Genomic DNA, 21,939 nt, shown 5'->3' with positions numbered 1-21,939 from the left:
GTTTTCATCTGCCAACGTGTCACATTGCTCCTTGGCAAACTGCCCTCTAAAACCACCCCAACACTTTTATTTGGGTAAGAATGACATCTCCATGTGATAGCATCAACACTACCCATCAGTCCCTGCAGCGCTCTGCTCGGCTGTCCCATAAAAAGGCCACATTACAGATTCCTGAGAGGCCATTAGTGTGAAAGACAGAATTGTCTATGAAGCCGGCCTCCTGCAGAGGCACGCTGGCACTAAAAAGACAAAGATAATGAGTGATGAGGGAGACTGGGGCTGGATTTTATAGGCCAGGCCAACTCACTTTGATGTGGAACTCCATTTTGGTGATGAGCAGTTTGAGGTAGATGCTGCACAGCTTCCCATAGCCTTCACTCAGGTGACCCTGGAGGGGGGGGGTTGGTAGTTAAAGAAAAAAGCAAATCATTTTGTGCTTTGAGGGAATTCGTAGTGGCCCTTTGGCTGAAGGCAGCATACAATAAACATGAAAGAGACATTTCATTTTCAAGCTGCAGGGCTGAATCATCTCACAGCAGCAAAAACATATTCTCTCCTCCCGCTGCACAGCTCCACAATCTTTCAGTTCACTCTCTGTGAAAATGCCCCTGGACTAAAAGTGTGGACAAAGTTCCTTGAGCCTGGGAGTGCGGGTGGTGATGACACAACAGGAAAGAGAGGCCACAACCCCCGGTCACAGGGACCAAACTTCCTGTATCCTCCTGCACAGTGATGTCAGCAAAAACTGAGTAGCAAAAAATAAATCCAGGAATACAGAGAAAACCTGCAGACTGTAAGACTGGTAGGACTGTGTGGCTTTATGGAGTGCATTCTGTGCAGGACTGCACAATAAACCTCATCAGAGGAGTCTGCATCAATAGAAATGTGTGCTCAGTTCAGATTAATGCAAATGTTATCACCACGGACACTTTAAATCTATACAGAAATCATGTAATCTGATGGTAAAAGGGAGGACAGTTTGTGGCTGTACGCTAATGTTTCTAATAAACAAAATACGAGCTTCTATTATTACAACTCTCCTTATTCATAGGGGTAATGAACACAAGCTGCTGCGGGATGCACTTATGGCCACAGTCCTATCATGCTTTCAGAAAAGGCGTTTTCAAGGACAGAATTAAGAAAAATTGTCGTTCCTGGCAACATTTTCGCCGTTGCCAAATGACGGGAGCTGGTTCAGTAATAGATAACGATGTGCTTCAGGAGAACCATGTTACCTTTATCACTGGTGACCTTAGCATTATTAATAATGTGGATGGAAAATTGGTTTTATGGATCGGCATCATTTGAAAACACAAATTCAGTCTGTTATTTAATCATTCTCTCATGTCATCAGTCCTTCGCCTTGTGACTGCATACTGCAGTAATAAAATAATCTCTGTGTCCTCCCTTACCCACATCCTGCTCATATCGGTTAGGTCAGCCTTGTTCCTCATGGAGTCCTTTATGACCTGGAGAGACGGGGAGGAGGGGGACCAAGCGGGGGAACAGAGTTAATAAAACAGGACTCATTGGGTATAATTAACAAAAGGAAGGAGGTGCGAGACATAAACAGGGGAATTAATCATTAGTCACGAAACACAAGAGACAGATTTGAGATCAGATCCGTTTTAGAATATGTGAGAAATGTCGTTGTCATCTTCACGTACGTTTGGATGGCCGTCTCGCAGCAGCTTGTGGAAGACGTGGCAGAACTTCCAGCAGAGCACCGCGTTGCTGGAGAGAGGAAGCCGGTTGACCGCCGCCCAGAAAGTGTGGGCGCCTTTCTCATGATGGGTCCCCAAGATGCAGGGTGACGGGTGCGGTCAAGGATCACTGGGTTGTTAACGTGCAATGACATTTTCTGTGCCGCATTCGTCTGGCTCGTAACCAACGTTGCATTTTATCATCTCGTCTTTTCATTCTCTGCCTCCTTCACAGGAGTGTCACAAGGGAAACACTGACCAATCCTCCACTTTATCTATTAAAAACCATCTTCAAACAAAAAACTTGATTACGTGAAACTGATTTTTACTGAAGTTTGATGGCCAAATAGCTTGTTTCTTGTGATGCACGAAGACACAGATTTTATCACCAACTCTTTTTACAATGGTGACAGCCAGGACAATGCTTTGGGTAATTGAAGTTAAGATAAAAAACACAAAACGAGCTGCTGATGATGGGTAAGAGTCTGTACTGAGTAAAAATATGATTATACTACAAATTATCTGCACTGCAGATGGTGTTTTGAAAAGCCAAATTGCATGTTAATCTAATATTCAAAACAAACACAACTCATTTCTCAAATCTTCTTTTGGAAAGGTTGAAAACCCAAAATAATGAGCCCTAGATATATTGGATTTAGTTCTTCCTCTCCCTGGGACTCTGCAGCTTTACATTTTAGACTAAATTAGCTGTGCGGCAGAGCCTCGTGTAGATGATGGGGTTACACCAAGTTTGTTGTTTTGATCTTGCACTAACATAACCCTGCTGCCTCGGAGGAACAGCTCCACACACACGCACACACACACACACACACACACAATATGAGGATATTCCTGGCATGCTTCTCTTTGACAGCAACCTCCTGTGTGTTGATAGCCTTATTGATGCTGACAGCCTGAGAAGAGGAGGAGAGGGAGAGCAGAGGGGAACAGTGGAGAGAAATGGAGAACATAAAGCTTTTTTCATACACTTTACAGGAAAAAAAAAGAAGAAAAAGGCGTTTCATTTTAAAAGTTCCACCTTTATGAAAGCTGCCTCGTTCCTTTTCTAACCACCTGGGGAACTGAAACCGACAACGTTGATTGACCTATTTCCTCCAGCGTTAGTATTCAAGGCAGCAGCTGAGGCCCAAGCTCCTCTCTGCTTTTGAGGAGCTCTCCAGAGGCAAACATCTGTCTCATCAAGTGACACCATCACATATCTCTTTACGTGTCCCACCTGCACAACAGTCACTTCCTTAAATTAGAGCGAAGTGACAGGGCATGTTAAGTGTGATTTATCTGAAGCTCTCAAAATGAACACTTCCTTAACTCGTAAAAAGAAAGAAAGAAAAGAATGTAAACCGTCTGGTATATATTATCTGAGACAGCACCGACAGTTACTCGTGAGTACATCAGTGGAATATCTGTCTGTGCTATGAAATCTTATAAGGAATGTTGGCAAAGCTAAAAAAAAATGAACCCCCTCCAACTCCAGCTCAAATTAAAGTATCATCCAACTCGTTTTACAGAAACTCTAGAGCTATACAGGATTCAGGATTCACATGCACTGTTAGACTGCAGTCATTTGCAAAGTTGTGGTGGTGCCAGTAGTTTCGATGGTCGCGTGAGCGGTTGGTAGTGTTGACAGTGAGTCCCACCAGCGATAGCCTTTTCAATCGTTGGTGAAGTTTATTCATTTGATAGAACAAAATGGCTTATCATCAAACAAGACTTAAAGAGCGACGCTAGCAGCTCTGTGCCAACATGCCGATATGTTTTCCATGTTTAACTATTTAAGTCACCTATTGAGCATCGTGGACAGTCAAAAATGGACAGTTGCACACATTACCTCTGGTGCCTACATAACCCATAATGCAACTCAACGGCCGATAGTTTGCTTGGTGATTCACGAGTGTCATGCTCGTGCCAATGTGGACTCGAGCTGCTAGCCTCAAATAGTGATGAGGAGCGGCCAACAGAGGTCTGGGGACGGGGAGTTCACTTCTTTCTAACACCACAGCTCCAGAGTTTTCCCATTTTCAAACTTGTATTCTTCAGCCCCAACAAGTGTCATCACTTGAGGCAATTCATCAGATTTTGCACAACTCCATCTGAAGCCTTCAAAGGCTTCAGAAATCTTTCTTCTCACACATGCACTAGCGCTCCCCCAAGAAGATTCTTCACATTTAAATAGCAATCCATCCAATAGTTGTCCAGGCCTTTCTCGAAAAAACCACAACTGTCAACGTCACGTAGGTAACCGAGTTAAGGTCACAAGGATTCATTCTGGGGACCATGAACAAAATTACAAAATGTCATGGCAATTGATCCATAAAGTTGTTGAGATATTTCAATCTGGATCAAAGTGGAGAGCTGATCGACTGACGTGCTGCTAGCACGGCTAAAAATTACAAACTTATTACCGTTTTCTTTTCTTTACGTCCCATCACCGTTATGTTAGTCAGCCAAACAGGAAAGCTTTATGATGAAATAAATATGGAAAATGTTCTTGCCATAAATTCCAGGCCCACATTGTTGAAGAGTTTAAGTCGTTTCATATGCTTTTCAAAACAAGGTGTTCTGGAGCGACATCTGGCTGAGTATCAAGTTGCACAGAAGAGGAAAATCAAACCAAGAAAACTATACATCTTAAAAATGCTGAAATGATATAACAAATAAAGCCAAACATGCATGTTGTCACTACAGTTTGCACTGTAGTTATTGACCGTGATTGTCTGGGGTCAGCAGAGGACGTGAGGCCAGTTTCATAATCTCACTTCCCACAGATTTCCCCCCAAATCTGCTCCTCCTCTTCCAGTGTGAGCTGTCAGGACTGGACGTCCACCCTGATGAATCATTGAAGGAGGGGGGGGGGGGGGGGGGGGGGGGGGGGACGACACATCTAAATGTTTATCACCAGCAAGTTGTCAAACACAAGTTTTGCGTCCCCAGAAATCTAATTTACTCTCAGGTCACAGGAGCGGTTCACAAAAACAAAGCAAGGGCAGGAGGAGGAATGCAGAGACCCGCGGGCTCCTGTTTCAACATTATCCACACCCGTCTGCGCTCTGCTCGTAATCCCTCTGGTGACGAGGAGATACCGCAGTGTGTGTGTGTGAGTGTGTGTGTGTGAGATGCAAACATGACAACTGACCACGCTTCCACTTCTGTCCTCAAACATGCACAATGTTGATTAAGCATGAACGACGGAGCTACACCTGTCTTACTGCATCAGCACATAACACTGAGCTATGACTCTGGCTGTGTGTGTGTGTGTGTGTGTGTGTGTGTGTGTGTGTGTGTGTGTGTGTGTGCGCACTGTAAAGGTCAAACACAGCAGGGCTTACACCGTCCTGTCCAGGCTGTGCATACTAGAGCAGAAATAATACTGCGGTCAAATCTACGGTCTGTTTCCTCTGATCGAGACCACCAGGGAAAGGTCACAGAGTTAAATTTAAACATCTGCTTTGTCAGAGGTTACACTTCCTGTTTATAAATAAACAAAACTAATGGGTTAATCAACAGGAATCACAAACTCACACTTACTTTCTTATCTCATCTTCGTAGCTGGTAAGAACACATGAAACAACAGCGTTGCACTATATGAGCAGAATTTACACGGATGTTAACTGCAGCTCTGATTCCAGTGATCTCTTGCACAGCTTAATACTGAACATAACAATAGGTATATACTACTATCAATCACACCACACATGTCCTTTATGACAACTCTAAATCAATGCAGTCGGAGCAGCATTTCAGATTGCTTGTGTATAAAAGCACAAAAGGTTTAGTTTGGTTTTATTGGGAATAGTTGTGGTATAAGAGCCCGACTCTGCTTCCTGGATGTATAGATCGATAAATGCACTTTTCAGTGCTGGATGTAATGCGCTTTTTTTTTTTGCTCATGGACATTGTTTATCATATTTTTGAGTGTGAATGGATTTGTTTTGTGTTCGCAAACCTCAACATTAAAGTATTCATTCATTGAATTCAATTGAACTGATTTAAAGACTTTGATAACATTTTCTGAGCTGGTTCCTGATAGTTAAGTTTCAGTCTCACTTTTAATAAAACACGAGGATAGTAGTGGTAAAATTATTGCGAAATACTAGCTTTGTTTCTACCGCCCCAACACCGACTCTATCAAGAGGGTTGCTTTCGAATAATCTAATTCAGTGTATAGCGCAGCCAAAATATTCTGTTTACATTCTGACCACATATGCTTTGCATTACCATCGAGGGAAATTACTTTTGTGCCCTTTCCCGTCACTGTTATCTTGTGTTGTCATCAGTACAAAAAAGGTCAATCTGCTGTTGCTTTATATTGATGCAATTCCTCTCACTTACTTCTAAATACTCAGGGGATGATTGAGAAACTCGCAGTGCAACTGGTTCCCACATGAGGATGACCCAATTAGCCCACAGTGAGACTTTGTACTTTGTGTTTGGCTTGCATGAGATTGCCAGCTGCCTGGGACTCCTGGCATTGGCTGCTGGCATCGACGACCTATCGGCTCCTTGCCGGGCGGCCACGCAGACCGGCTGACAGAGCGCCACGAGGAGAAATTAAATCAGGAGATGAGAAGCAGGTGATTATGAGGATGAGGAGCGAAGATCAGCCCAAAGATCAGTCCACCTTAAATTGGTTAATGCGGTCAGAAACCTGAACTTCTTTCCTCCTGATCTTTCATGCTCGGGCCTTCCTTTCATCCGCCGCTGATGTTCAACACTATATCCATCAGTGATAATACCACCAAACAAACGTAAAACTATTTTTTGCATCGACAGAAACATCTTTTTTTCTCTCCAAGGCTTTTGAACAAAGTGTTAAAGGCATGTCAAGTTAAGCCTGGCAAGCCCCAACCGGCCCTTCTGTAGAGAGCAGGGCATTGATATGCTGATGGTAGCCTGGCTGTGTCCGCTGCAGGGTCAGTGCACAGAGCCCAGAGAGCAGAAGCATCTTCTGCCTGCTAAAAGAAACCGCCTCTCTCATTGACTCAATTCCCCAACCTGACTACTCTGACCGATTCACGAGAGCATGCGATTGATGCCTCGGCAATTCAATTTCCACGTTAGTCCCGGAGAGATGTCATTGTTTCGTGCTCGCCCCCGATGCTGAGAAAGAAATAGCGTTCCTGGTTATTTTCGTCTCGGTTGTGGCACAGCTCATGTCAGCGTTATTGATGAGACGAACCGCAGCGAGTAGCGTTCCATCATGAGAAAAATGACTGGAAGACCTGTGCAGGGCCAAATGAAAGGGAGCAGAGTAAATTCAGAAACACTTGTTTTTTCGTGGATGTAAACTCTCATGGCCGAGGAGGTGCTTGTGGTGTCCTTGTGCGACCCGGATGGTTTAGTATGGGAGCGGAGGGATTAATCAGATTTACAGTACTATGATTATAGTGTAGTATATCAACTTGGGCTCCAACAAATGGTGATGGACATTTTGTTCTAGCTCAGGTTTGAACCCACACTGCCCAAAAGGAGAACTCAAAACAAAGTTAGTTAGTTGCAGCCGTTATTTAGACCGTGGGAACTAAACATGTGAACTGTATTTCCCACGGGTACTTGTCAGAGGAAAAAGCACAGGGATGCACAGAAAATGCCCAAACATTGAAGATAAATGGACATCAAGTGCAGTTCCTACAACCCTCAAACTAATCAGTAAACCTATTCATCTCCCTCTAAATTGAAACCAACAGGAAGTTTATTCAGTGCTCTTACAAGCCCTGCCAGTCTCTCTTGTCAAGCACTTGCCCTAATGAAGACATAGAGGCCGCAATTTAAAAGAAAATACTTGCATTGGACTTAAGTGTTCAGTCTTCCATCCTCAATATGTGCTTACTTATCAAAATGACTTATTATCTTTGAAAACCAACCGGAGGGAAGGAAGTGCAATTTCTCTTCAGTGTTCTTCACAGTGGAAACTGACTGTCTCCATCTGTTAATAAATAATTCAATTTCCACTTTTCCATGCAACAGTGAGCTTTTCACACTCTTTTTCTTGTGCTTTTAGTGTAAATTTAGATGGCAACTGAGACTGGTCCAGTAGATGTACTGTACAGGGGGACGGGTATACACCGAGGGGATGGAGGGAAGAATGAAAAGAGGAAAACATGCACGGCTGTCTGTAAACCCGGCAGCAGTGTTATGCTGAGGTACGGCGGAGGAGGCATGGTCATTGTAGCTGGGGGTGGAGGTAGTGGTGGTGGAGGAGGGGTACAGGCGCTCAGTCAGGCTTCCTGTCTTGGCACACCCTGCACTGCCCATTTCCTGCCTGCTGAAAAATGCCCATAGCTCCACCCGCCTCCAGCTACAAACCTTGCTCAGTCAACCCAGACAGCGCGTGAGACAGTTCCGTCGGGCCGAACACTTCATTCCCTCTACCTCTCACATTTCCTGCCAGACTACCAGGTGTCTTTCAAGGAAAACCACTCATGGCAACTTTATATTCATAGCTGTGGCTACCAGACATGACTAAAATAGTTATTGCTGTTTGCATTTAAGTGAATGTAGCACATATACAGCTGTATATGGAGCAACATAAGCATTCATTTATGGGGTCAGATCAGTCTCAATAATTGCAAATGCACACAGAGAGACTTACAAATGCAAACACAAGATTTACAAATGCGCACAGAACAATTTACAAATATGTTCGATTTACAAATGCACACAGAGAGATGTACAAATGCAAACACAAAGATTTACAAATAAATTAGACTCACAAATGCACGCAGAACGATGTGTCTGTGTTTATTTATTTGTCAATCGCACTGCATTTGTTTGTGGATTCTTCACGTGTGTACGGATTTATGAGACTCCCCTGGCTAGATCCGCAAATGCGTTTTTTCAACATAGACCTAGCTGTAGCCAATCAGATGTCGCCCTCATTTTCAACCAATCACATGAGCGTCATTCGCTTTATTTGCGCCTTAGAGGGGGCGTGTCTTATCTTCGTGGCTTTACTCCGTGGAAACAGTTATAACTTCCGTCATTCACTATTTCTGCTTTATACTTGTTGTGGACATCCCATAAACGTCGGAACATCTAACGCCCTTGTGTTTGGGTTCATATCATATATATATATATATATATATATATATATATATATATATATATATATATCATCACAGCTCAGTGACTTTCACCGACGACGTCTGAATGACATATTGTTCTGTGCGCATTTATAAAACTTGTGTTTGCATTTTTAAGTCTCTCTGTGTGCATTTGCAATTATTGAGACTGATCTGACCCCATATTCATTTGGAGTAATGATTCTCGCCACTTGACGAATACAGCTCCCCTAGTCACTTTCCTTTTAACTCTGTTTTTGGTGTCTACCATCTCCTGAGGAAAATATATGTCTCTTTGGCTGCTAAATGCTCCAGTATATTCACCAATTAGTCTCTAATTAATTTACATGTTCACAAATGACCAATTTGGCCTTTAATGTCAGTATTTCTTGTGTACTCAGCCCAGTGTGTTTCACACAGCACACATCCTTCCACACCATTAAATGGCACTTTTGACAAACGCAATAAAAATAAAATCAGATAATAACTGGAAAAGAGTTTTGGGCCCAAACATTTTTCCAAAAGTAACTCAACCCGAGTCCAAAGGTCAGTCCACTGAACAGAACCTTCTGTGTTGCTTGTTTAAGGACCATTTTACGTGTTGCATCTGACATGAACATCCGCTCTCATACAACAGTCACTCCACACCTCTTGAAAAGGAGCCTGGATGGCACTGAGGGAAGGGGAAAAGTGGCTATTTTTCCTGTGTACATGAATGCACGCAGGGAAAGACCCAGCTGTGAGAAGGAACATTACAAAACTCAAGAGGTCATGCTGCCAGCGAACAGATCTGCATTGCAATGCATAATTCTACTCATAAGGGATGAAGAAACTGCCCATCTTTGTTGCCACAGCATCTACCAGTCTTATCACAATCATGGAGGCTGACAGGCTGAAATGACTCTCAAGAGTTGGCTTTCCACAGAATGCACAGAGCATCCTCCATCCCAATAATAACAGGGCATTTGGAGATGCAGATATGCCCAGTGGGATGACGCCGTCTCTAAAGAGCCTATTAAAAAGCATGAAACATAGAGCTTCAGGATATTTGCAATATGTGACCTCAGAGCACAGGGCTTCTGTTACCGAGGGCAGAGGTGGAGGGCCGCAGCTGGTTAAAGACACTCACCACATGCTGAAGGCCGGGCTGCGGCATAATTAAACACCCCCATGGCAGGTTTATGAGCCTCTCCCAACAGGATGGCTTTCTGCAGCCTCGTGTGAAGGAGCCTCAGCTCTAAAGTGCAACTTCCTGCAGGACCAGTGATGTCATGACGACACATTATAAAAGGGAACATCTGTGCGGCTCAGCGAGGCTCCTCAGCCCACTTGCTCATTTCACTGAGCACGCGTGAACATCACAGAGTTTGTCTGTACATGTGTGGGTACGTTTTCCTGAAGGACTTGATGATGACGGCTTATGTTGTGATCTGACACCAGTTAAACCGTCCCACAACAGTAAAACAGTTGTTTCTTCTTCTAGCAACTCAATTTGTTACATTTGTTCAAGTAAACTTTTGATGTGTACCGTTAGAGGCTTTGCTGAAGTTATCGTATACGAACAGTTGGCTCCTCTGTACATACATGTGTTTGAAATGTAGGCTCAATTTATCACCATCAAAATAATAATAATGACGTCTGATATCGTGGATCATACATTTGTTGATTACAAATGAGTCAGTGCATTTACCCATAATACACATTTTCTGTTTACTGGTTGCATGTGGAGCTGCAGCTAACAGCTATCTGAGGCATCGTCTGTTTTTTTATTGATTGATTAATGGTCAATAAAATGTCAGAAAATGCCCATCATATTTTCTTCTAGTCATTCATATTTGCATTTTCTTAAACATGATTAAAATGATCAAACAACACTCAAAAGTATTGCCCATTAATTTTCTGTCAACTGACTTATCATTTCAGCTCTAGTTATGAACCAATTCTTCATGAGTTAAGCTAATATTGAATTGAAAGTATCTGCATGTTTCTAAAACTCTTCTGTTGATTGTTGCTTCTCTCTTGTCTTTTGACGTTTCAGAGATGATGACACGTGGAAAAAGTTGTTTCGTAAGAAATCGGGACCGTTATTTTGTTAGACATTAATGTGTGAGTATACCTTCAGTGGGCCCTATTAGATAAAAGTATCTGCAGTCATTGAAACTACCATTTATCTGAAATCTGTTGAAATTTCAACACCCTGCAACTCTAAACATTTTCTTTTCATGCAATCAAGTTCCTCAAAACTCTTAAATCCAGCAAGTATTTGTCTCACATGTGGGACTGTAGTCTGCTAGCCGGCCAATCCTCTCTCTGGACATTGTTTTCATACCACCGTGTTCACTCCATGCCAAACCGCCCAAAAAATAACGGCAGCAACCGAGGAGAACAGCCTTGAGGAGTTCCTGCACAATAATGAACAGTTTCCCAACAGCAATAGGTTTGTCTCAAATAACCTGTAAAGTGCAACTGAATGGAGATTTTCCACCACTACACCTACGCCGTGTCTGCGCTGTGGGGCTCGACTGACTTCATGTGGGCAGCTGGGATTTATTTCAGTGATCAGAGTGATTTTTCTGTTCCAGTTATCAAAAGAAACAAACTGGATTCTGTACCTCTTCATACGTTTTCTAGTACGAATGTTAACCATTTATTTTTTTAGCGTTTCTCAGCATATTTCCTTCAATATAAACTCCTCAGAGTCTCTCAGAGCTGAGGATCATTGGAAAGACAAGTCTTGGTGTGCTTTTATCGCCCACCCTCCCCCACACCTACTATACAAGGGCTACAAGTACACCCATCCATCCATGTTGGCAGTGAAAGGCCAGTCTTGTTGCTTGGGCTTATGTGCACCTGCTCCAGTACACTATGGACACTGTAGCCTGCCTGTTAGCCTCCATCACATCATTCACAGCACAAACAAATTATATATATATATGGAGACGCGATTTGAGTTGCTTTCACTCACTGAACTATTGTTTATACGGTCCTGCTTGTGATTAACACAATTTACCATCTTGCTTGACTTTGCATTCATACCGTCTCTTTCATTTGAGTAACAGGCCACGCCGATAGTTACACAAAGACACACTCTGTCTTCAAGGTTTGTTTCCAACCGACATCAATACAACCCATAATTGACATTCATGGCACATTTAAGCTGTGCTTTGCACAGCTTTTCCTCCACTAACCTGCAGCTGGAGACTGAGCCATGTGAAAAGCAGAGGGCTCTGGGCAACAGAGGAGCACATCTCAGACATGTTCATGTCTTGGGACCCCAAAATAGACTCAAGTTAAAGCTGTAAACGATCATGTGTTAATGCCCCGTCCACAACACAAGACACAGCAGAGGCTGCTGTTCTTTTATCAGCCTTTTTTTATCAGTCTTTGTACAGTGCAAGTGCAGATCAACATGTTCCTTCCCCAGAACGTGAGTGGACTCAAACAGCTCTTCCACTTAGCAGGGACCCTGTGGACCTCCTTCAAGGACCCGGTTTCCCAGATCGCTGCTCAGACCTTCAATGCCTTCTTCTCCCCACAACACAACTCAAACTTCCCACGACCACATGAGGCTGCAAGCCCCTGCTTGTACCGAGCTTAACGCGCATGTAATCACGCAAACAGCCCGTGTGTGTGTGTGTGTGTGTGTGTGTGTGTGTGTGTGTGTGTGTGTGTGTGTGTGTGTGTGTGTGTGTGTGTGTGCAACATAACTTTCTGGACAGCACCTACACCTCATAAAAAACATGCCATGTCTCGTTCGTATGTGTTGCCGTTGTCCTTTTTTTTCGTCCTTAAAAGCTAAACTAAATCAATTCTTCAGCACTTACGATTTTACTGAGATCCATGGTCGTCTCTCGGAACGGGGAGCGAGGATCCCTGGAGCGGCAGAGGAGACCCGCCGTATCCTCACGCGGAGTAACTAGTAACGGGAAAGCGACGGAGGCAACAGATGCAGGGAGGAGGAGAAGGGGGAGGTGGAGTGGGCCGTTAGCTCCACGTGTGTCCCGATTTGGTATTAAAATGCTCCCTTATCCTTGCTTCCTTACTTCCTTCCGCGTGCCGTCTCCTTATGTTTCTTCTCTGCGAGCCCTACGTGCTCCCTTATCGGCGACGACTTCCAGCATCCGACCGCCGAGAAGCCGAAGCCGTCTGCGGGTGAAACACAAGAGGACTAGCGCTGATAATGCCGCTCATTTGGGCTCCACGCGCACACCTACCCTGCTTGTATGCACCCGCCCACACGGCGGCGAAGTCCGGATAGTGGGCTACCTTTACTTTGGGAATAGCCCGCTCTCCTGTTAGACAATAGTAGCATGGAGCCTGCAGAGAGGGATGGCTTATACATGGTGGTGCCCAATCTTGGGTCCGGGGACCGAGGGGGGTCCTGTAAGAGGGGAGGTGCTCTCCAGGAAATGAGAAGAAAAAAAACAGCTGCAGGAGCTCCTTTTATTACGAGGTGGTAAATCACTAATTATTTTATATTTTTGATTGGTTCACCTGAACCAAAAAGAAAAGAAAAAAAGAAACAAACTCATTGCTCAAAAAACTATACTTTTGCAAAACTATAGTTTTTTTTGAGCCATTGGCCCCGTTTCAGAATTGAATTAGTTTTTGGTCTTGTTTTCATGCGTGTGTGTGTGCAATGATATTTATGGAAAACACATGATGCCTTGAAATAAGTTTCATAGGTGAAAGTGGGGGGAGGAACCGGGCCTCAACTTCCACCAGGAGAACAATTCTTGGTAGCTGATGCCCCCATCTGGTTCCTCCGAGACGTCAACCTGTTGTCAATGCAGAGTTGAGCTTGTGTTTGATGCGAGCCTGGTGCGTCTAGTACATGTTTTAATGATAAGCGTCCATCTCAGAAGACATTCTGACATCAAGGAAAATCACAGGAGTAAATAACAAAATATATGAATTAATAGTAAATTAAAATAGCAGTTTTGCTGGTCCTGGTATTGTGCAAGCTGGTTCACAGGCATGACTTATGACACATTAAACTATTGTTGATGTTATTCTTTTAAGAAAACGGTTGAACTGAATTTTAAAATAAAATAACTTGTGTTCTACTTTTGTTGTAATTTGATCATATTCATAATAGTAATACATAACTAATACATAAATAGTGGGGCGGCTGTAGCTCATGGGGATGAGGTGGTCGTCCCATAACCAGAAGTGAATTTTAAAATAAAATAACTTGTGTTCTACTTTTGTTGTAATTTGATCATATTCATAATAGTAATACATAACTAATACATAAATAGTGGGGCGGCTGTAGCTCATGGGGATGAGGTGGTCGTCCCATAACCAGAAGGTACCCGGTTCGATCCCCGCTCCCCCCATTAGTTGCATGTCGATGTGTCCTTGAGCAAGACACTGAACCCCCACTGAACCCCCGGGTGCTTTCACAGCAGCCCACCCATCCTTAATAATTAAGGATGGGTTAAATGCAGAGGACAAATTTCATATATATGTAATATGACAATAAAATACAGTTTAAGTTTATATGCTTAATATCATCAGGGACATTTCCTAGATTTTGTTTGCAAAATGACAGGAAGTGGACTGGAACTTGGACAAACGCTCACAAGAGCTCAGGGTTGCTATAATACATGCTATGTACTGCATTCATTTTGTATTAATTACAAAATGTTAAAAACATATAGTAGTTCACCAACACTAATTACAAACTCAGTAATACAAATATAGCTACATTAATACCTCTCAGACCACTTTTACAAAAACTGACCAATTACAAGCTTTGTAAAGGTAGAATATGTGATAACGCTGCTGTACTGGACTGTTTTAGATTATATGTACCTAACTAAGTGGCCAGAGTGTATGTTTCAATCAATTAGAACGACACTGATGTACAATTGACAGAAGTTATGAGAATTGTTACAGTAGCAAGTATCCAAATACATCGTCATGTGTTAACATTTCGGGAGTTTTAAGTGTTAGTATGAAATATCCAATCAGACCCATAATGTCCCTTTTGTCCTGTAGATCTCACCAGAAACAATATGCCCACAAGCTCCATTTTTAAATCCAGGCCACTGTTCTAAAAATTATTCGCTATACAACCACAGCACATCAGCTGATCGGCCGAGAATAGGCCAGCCACGATAATCAATATGCTACTCATTATACCATCGGGGCTGCACATTACACCTCCGGTCCACTCAACATAAACAGTCTGACTCCAGACAATGCCGGCTCTTTTCCAGCGAGTCTCTTCACTTCCTGGTACGGCGTGGGCCCGTCGTTATGAGGGCGGCCTCACAGAGCATTTCTCACATACAGCAGTCCCACTCGGTCTCTGCCTGGCTTCTCACTCACTCAGCCCCCCAAAGCCCCTTCTCCTTTATATTCATAAAAGTTCACAAAATCATCTCCTTATCACCACCTTTTCATTCAAACGTTACAAAAAGGGGAAGGAGTAAAAATTAAGGTTTTATCTGACTTCCAATCCCACCCATTTAGTGCTGGAGACCACCACAATTACACAACTTAAATAAGTTAAATTAAATAGCTTAAGTTACATTAAATAACTGGACATCACAAGCTCTCAATGCCATTTCATGTGATGGTTTTATTTAAAAGCAACAGAGACTTTTAGTCCTACTCTAAGTCTGTCAAAACTTAATATAGGATATGTGTCTTAATGTTAAAGAATCTGCAGATCCCCAACTGTGGAATAACATATGTCGTGCAGGATATGTGACTTGCAGCTGACACCATCCTAACTTTTTCTATCTCGAGGTAGAATTTAAAATGTTGCAGTCATAAAAGGGATTCACAATAATGTACTTTGAACCACAACATGGTCTGTGCTGAGCAAATGTGCTGAAACCTGAGCCGGAGGTTAAAGTCCTCTCACGTCTCTCTTCCCCTCACTCAAGACTGACTGAGTTTATTTATGTGTAGTTTTCGACTCCAAATGCAAAACCCCAATACAAAGCTGACCCAACATTTAGTTCAAAGCATGAACAGATGTTTTCACCATGTACATGCTATTGGATTCCCAAATCAGTCTGCAGCATAAAAGCAAGTTTGCAGATGATATTTGGGCTCAGAGATCTTCAGACAATTAACTGCTCACGTTCTGTGTGCTCATTTTAGGTGTTAATAAACATTCCCTTTCATTTTGACGAGTGAGTCAATAATTTAATATTATTGTTTATCAACTTTTAGTGCAATTATAATCATATGATGGTAATCCCTCTGGAAACCAATGTTATGCAAATTCATGTTTCTGAGCAAATAATCAAAAACTTTATCTTAAGTTTTATTTATTTATTAATTAAAGTGCATCTGTTGTAAGAACAGTAAGACAGCTCATTGCATTGAGAATCAATTTGATTACTTTATATGTGATTATATAGTGTTTTGCCATCAGAAAATATAAACATTAGTGTAGTAACATTGATGTCCACCATATCATCCAGCCTGAATAATGTAAATACAGTCGCAAGGCTGAGGACTGTATTGCATTTGATGCCCATTTAAAATGAGGCCACTCATGTTGAAGCAGGCTAATTTGCATACCACGTGCTTACACCGATGATGTAGGTTTCAGACTGACTTTTGACCTTTGCTGCATGTGAAACAAAAAGCCTCACTCCATCTCCGTCTCTCCCCCTTTCCGCTTTACTGTACTGTAAAACACAGACGAGAACGCCAAAACAATCTGTAAATCAAAGCCATTGTTAATGCCGCCAGGAACTCCTCGGTGCACTTTGTTCCACTTACTGACCTGTCACTCATGTCCAGCTCTATTATTCTACAGCCAGTCGTTGCAATGAGGCCACAAACCATCGCCTGCTGTTTCTGCTGCCTCAGTGCTTTCAATGGTCTCGCTTTCATGCTTGCATGCTTGTCTGTGTGCGTCTACTACATGTATGCGGATATCCCTCCATAACTTCCCTGCATTCTGAATTGCAGGATGTAAAAAGAACCAAAGGAAGACTCAAGACAATGAGCGATGGAGGGGAGAACAACAAGGCAAAGAGAAAGACAAAAGACGGAGGAGTAAGAGTGTAAGAGAGGCAGAGAGACGGGGTGATTAAAAAATTCTTGTCTACGTCCGCCCTGCTGAGTCCTGCTGGTGCCCGAGGGCCAGGGCCCCGCTCCTCCCCTGAATTCCACAGTTATCATTGCACCGAACAGGGTGCAGGGCAGGGGGACGAGGGGTGTCCATTAATGCAGGTCCACACATACTGTACCCCAGGGATCCCCAAGCAAGGGATACTTGTATTCCAGGGATTACTTGGTAAAAATAATAGAAAACAGTTTCAATAGTTTGATAAAGTAATGAATAAACGGTTGAAAAAGAACAACTCAACAGCTGAACTATGGACAACGGGTAAGAAGATAGCTAAAAGTAAGGAATATAGGGTTAAAATAGTTAGCCAAAAGTAATGGCTGAACAGTTGAAAGAATTAGCTAGGAGCAAAAGATAAACTGTTGTTAGCTTAAAAAGGTTTAAAAGTCAAGCTTCTGCTTCCTCGAGGGCAGAAAGGCGGCTGCAAACTGGACCAGAAGGACCATAACATTGAGCCGAGCGTTCAAAGAGAAAGAAACACTGTTGTACAACCACACCGACTGCCAAGTTCACATGGATAGATAGATAGATAGATCGATAGATAGATAGATAGATAGATAGATAGATAGATAGATAGATAGATAGATAGATAGATAGATAGTTTATTCATCCCCAGGGGGAAATTTGTTACATGTACTCAAATACAGATAAAAAAAGGACAAAACTCCCGTGGACAAGTAAAGGAGAAAGAGGAGGCAGCCGGTCTAATTTTAAAGGCCTTAATTGTTACGTTTAATTACGTAACATATGATGTGGTGTCACTCAAGGGCTCTCGCTGGCCCAGTTGAGGAACTGGTACGCCAGAAGTTTTCCAAAAGCACTAATTATGGTTCATACGTGTCCGGAGATTACTACCTACACCAGCTTTTAAATGAATAACCTCCGTGGCCACTGACAGCTTGGAGACGGTTTTGCAATCTAGGAAGGAGTTGGCATCTCTTGACATTTTGAAGCCTTTAAATAAAGCTTTTACCGTTTAAGTGTTGAGAACTAACTTGGTTTTCTTACCGCTTTAGAATAGAATAGAATACCAAATCATTCAATTACGTCTGTTCGAGACAAACCAAAGATCTGAATTTTTAAGAGTCAGCTGCTATTATGAGGCAAAACATGTCATTAAAAACAAGCGCTGTGTGCTATCCGGCTGCCCTGTTTCGATCTTTTTATAACCCAGTGTGGACAAGATGACAGAGCATTTGGAACACACCCTGGCTGTTTACCCAACTCAACAGAGAGCAGACGAGCACTTCTCAGGACCAGTGTTTTACTTTGGCTTCTAACTGTACAATATTAAAGTCGGGCTAATGTTCACCCTAAGTACTATCATACGTCTGACAATGGTCTACCTAAATAAATGTCATGCATAGCAACTGATTATAAAAAGCTATTCTACTTTGTTGTTAACACAATCACAATTATCGAGAGAAACAAACAACTCAAAAAGTTTCTTGTTTCAGTCACAACAATACAGAGGAACTGTCCAGTTAATATGGACTTATTAATGGAAACGTTTAGCTTTCACTGTACTTTATGGCTAAAACGAGACTGCAGGAGACGACACACAGACAGATATGCACACAGACAGGAGGTGAAAGCCAGCCACCCAGCAGATTTAGGCAGCTTTAGAGCACAACAGATCAGATGAGATTATCTCTCGCTGATCCTCTGTAAAGTAGACAGCAGATTCATTGATTCCTGCGCCGCCTGCCACGGCTGTGGATCCCCCAGTCAAAAATCAACCACACAGGAAAATAAAAAGAAACAAAACAGCAAGACTACTACAGGGTAAAAAAAAAAAAGATCATCAGTGAGTCAGTATCATATTACAGAATTGGCACCGTTGTCATCAACAACAAACTGGCTGAACGTGTTTAGTTGGACCACTGATGAACAGCTTCATAACGGTAGCAGTGAGTTGCAAAGCCATGTGCTTCATTTAAAGGCTCTCAAATAATTGAGGTAAAATTCCTACTCTGTTCAGATTCAATCTATTTTTACTTCAGTTGCCACAACACATTATCAGAACTCTGAAGAAACTATGTGCATGTATTGTGTTGTGATCCTGGAGACCATTCGGCCTTGACACAGTTCCAAAGGGTGTGATCTCAGGAGCATGACAGTGACCTAGTGACCAGGCTTGGCAGGGGAATGCATAAAGCCATGCATGTCTCCCTCAGCCTGTAATCCATGCTGCTAATGTCCCAGATGGGAGAGGCGTAAGGGACTGAGAGGGGAAGGGAGGGCAAACTCTATGCGAACCATCCGGACGCAGAATTGACAAATACAGCGGCCGCTAGAAACGGGAGAAGAACGTTGCAGCACGACCAAGGACGGCAGTTTGTGCTGCCTTGATCTGACCTACTTTCTGCCCCCTTTCCCTCCTCTGTGCCTGGTCTGGGGAGAGGGGAGGGGAGACCACCAGGCAGGAAGCAGCAGGAAGCAGCAGGCTCCACAGCGTAACAGCAGCCTACATACATATGCTCACTGGGACAGCACTTCATACAAAGTCAGAAGCTACACTGCATTCATTATTCATCAGAGGCCATAACAAAAAACTAAACATAACAAACAAAGGAAAATATATACATATATTCAATAATCTGATCATTCCATCTCCAACATCATCTCTGATCCTTGAGGCCTACAGAAGGCACCGACAGCCATATGTGACTCTACACAGCTCCGACTTGTCTGGTTTATTCTGCAGATTGGCTAAACAGCACAGTTATCTGAATCCAAAAGGTCTTTGACCTACATTTCAACAGATCTTTTGTTGTACAGTGGACTCATTTGTATCTCTGCCGATCACAGAAGGAACATCAGGGGGAGCAACACGAGGAACAGCCAATAATCTGGTAATAATCATTGAAAAATAGGAACAGTGGAGAATCAAAACTGGAAGGGTTTTGTCAAAAAGGCAAAAATGTTTTGGTTTGGATCCTGAGCGCATATATCGTCACGACACAATCTCACAGTTGCACAGTTTAATTTCAGGAGCTGACAGCAAATATCCTGACGTGAGTATTATCCTCCCACATCAGCCAGGATCTTCATTCCACGCTTTCTGGAAAACAACGCTATCTTTTTATTAATCATTATGTGACCCTCCCTCCTTCTCCCCCCCCCCCCCCCCCTTCACACGCACGTACCTGCCCTCTCTCAAAGTTTTCCTTCTCCAGCTCCAGGCTGTTGGCCCCTCCAGTAGTCCGTCGGATCACTTTGGGGATAGCGTTGGGTACTTGCTGCATGGAGCTCTTCACTCGATCCATTGTCGTGTTTTTCACAGCAGCGCAACAAAACACAACTTTCAGCCGATGGGCCGGCTGGACTGTAATAACAAAAGAAATACAAATAAACGCTGCACTAACTATGGCGGGCAGCAGTCCATGCTGCGCTGGACTCGTCGCCCCGTTGGGTCATTTGGCCTCTCTGTCCACCACCCCAGTCAATGACAGGAGCAGCCTCAACAGCACGGTGTGAAGTTAACCGGGCTTAGAGGAAGAGAGCACTCCCGCTTTTCAAAATAAAGGTCTATATTGGCTACCGTGCTGCATCCGTACAGTCTGACGGCAACGTTTTTGTATCTGTAAATGAAATATGTATTATGTTCACATTATTCTTGTTAAAAGACCAATATGGCGCATGATGAATTTCATCTAAAAAGGTTGTAAGGAATGTATTTTACAAACACTCTTAACTCTAAACAAGCACATCCACCAAAACCAGAAGTGATATGTGTAACAAATTGCGGGAACTTTAAAAAAATGTATATCTTTCTCAGTTCTTCAGAAACCTGCACATAACACACGACGTCCATGGGGATCCTTCACGCACAGTGCTCTCACACAAAAAAACAACGTACAAACTTCTGCTGTAGGAATGAGGACATCGTCCAGCTGCCTGCTGATGAGTCTCGCTGTTATTTGGATATTTTCTCTGGCAACTGTCACTGGCTCCTCCCAATAACGTCAGCCACTGGCTGGAGCTGCAGCAGGATCCGCCCACGCCATCAATAATGCATTGAGATTTTGATTTTCTAGGCATGTCCACAAAAAAAACAAAAGATACTCCTGCAGTCTTATCATACATATATGACGTACGTGTTTCCAAAAATATGGCATATCAGGCAACTTCAGGCACAAAAATTAAAACAACTTTTTATAAGAATGTTGCTGTTTATTACTTTTGCTCTGACAATCTCTTTCGTGAAAACGGTTTGAATCTATTTAATTCAATATCATCTAATATGGACCTTTAATATGAGGAACATGATGAATAATGACACACAGCCACGAACCAAATCATTAGAAGTTTGAATGCATTTTAATGTGTCAACATCACATTTTTGGCAAAAAGACCCAACCCTTTTTATTGACAATACAGTATTTCATGCTCTGCAGGAATTTAATTCCCTAATGCTGTCCTGACAAGCATAACTTGTCCAAATAACAATAAACTGGCACTGAACATTGCCGGGGAAGAGTGCCACTATCAGTACTGTGATTATATTATCATATTGGGACAGCTCATCGTGCTACGTTATTGTTCCACTTTCTTTTTCAGTCACTACACACTATTTTGTTTACAAAGGCTTTTCCCTGCAGCTATGCAACTGTAATGCAACCACTGTAACGGTCCTCTCGGATCAGTGTTGGTATCTGGTTAAAAAGAGCAGACCGTGCTCTTGTATTCTCTGGAGGACACAAGAGCAGTGCATGATTTCTGGTCAGGGATTATTCCTATGATAACTGCAACAGGCTCAATGTTTGCTCTCAGGCTTTGAAGCACGCTTGCTCTGCACAACTCAAGGCTACCCTCTGTTGGTCAAAGATGAGAGCCAGTCAAAACTATAGTGTATATTTCACCAAGCTTCTGATCTAGATAAAAGGTACTCAGGCCCTGAAGTAAAAGTACCAGTACCACAATGTAAAAATACTCCATAATAAGTAAATACCCTGCATTTAAAATCCCACTTAAGTAAAAGTACAAACGTATTATCAACTAAATGTACCTAAAGTGTAAAAGGTAGAAGTACTTATGATCATAATATTAGAAT

General features: G+C 42.7%; 1 protein-coding gene across 4 annotated transcripts in view; it reads right to left on the bottom strand.

The window, feature by feature from the left end:
- Positions 1 to 20,785, bottom strand: part of hip1 (huntingtin interacting protein 1) — a 40,009-nt gene extending 19,224 nt beyond the window's left edge. The window contains exons 1-6 of one of the 4 annotated variants that reach the window (XM_034548735.1): positions 20,746 to 20,785; positions 20,033 to 20,211; positions 2,554 to 2,617; positions 1,668 to 1,810; positions 1,413 to 1,469; positions 308 to 388 (exon numbers count right to left, since the gene is read on the bottom strand). In XM_034548735.1, coding sequence (XP_034404626.1) covers positions 308 to 388; positions 1,413 to 1,469; positions 1,668 to 1,810; positions 2,554 to 2,617; positions 20,033 to 20,152 — 465 coding nt within the window. In that variant the 5' untranslated portion in view covers positions 20,153 to 20,211; positions 20,746 to 20,785. Of the gene's footprint in view, positions 1 to 307; positions 389 to 1,412; positions 1,470 to 1,667; positions 1,811 to 2,553; positions 2,618 to 12,606; positions 13,120 to 20,032; positions 20,212 to 20,745 lie in introns of those variants that run through there. The other 3 variants (XM_034548740.1, XM_034548737.1, XM_034548736.1) reach the window with 3 other exon arrangements.
- Positions 20,786 to 21,939: the final 1,154 nt, after the last annotated feature.

This window comes from Cyclopterus lumpus, chromosome 13 (assembly GCF_009769545.1).
Source record: "Cyclopterus lumpus isolate fCycLum1 chromosome 13, fCycLum1.pri, whole genome shotgun sequence".
In the NCBI taxonomy this organism is placed as follows: domain Eukaryota; kingdom Metazoa; phylum Chordata; class Actinopteri; order Perciformes; family Cyclopteridae; genus Cyclopterus; species Cyclopterus lumpus.
The sequence above is the reverse complement of the archived record's forward strand: the minus strand, read 5'-3'. Positions and strand labels throughout refer to the sequence as shown.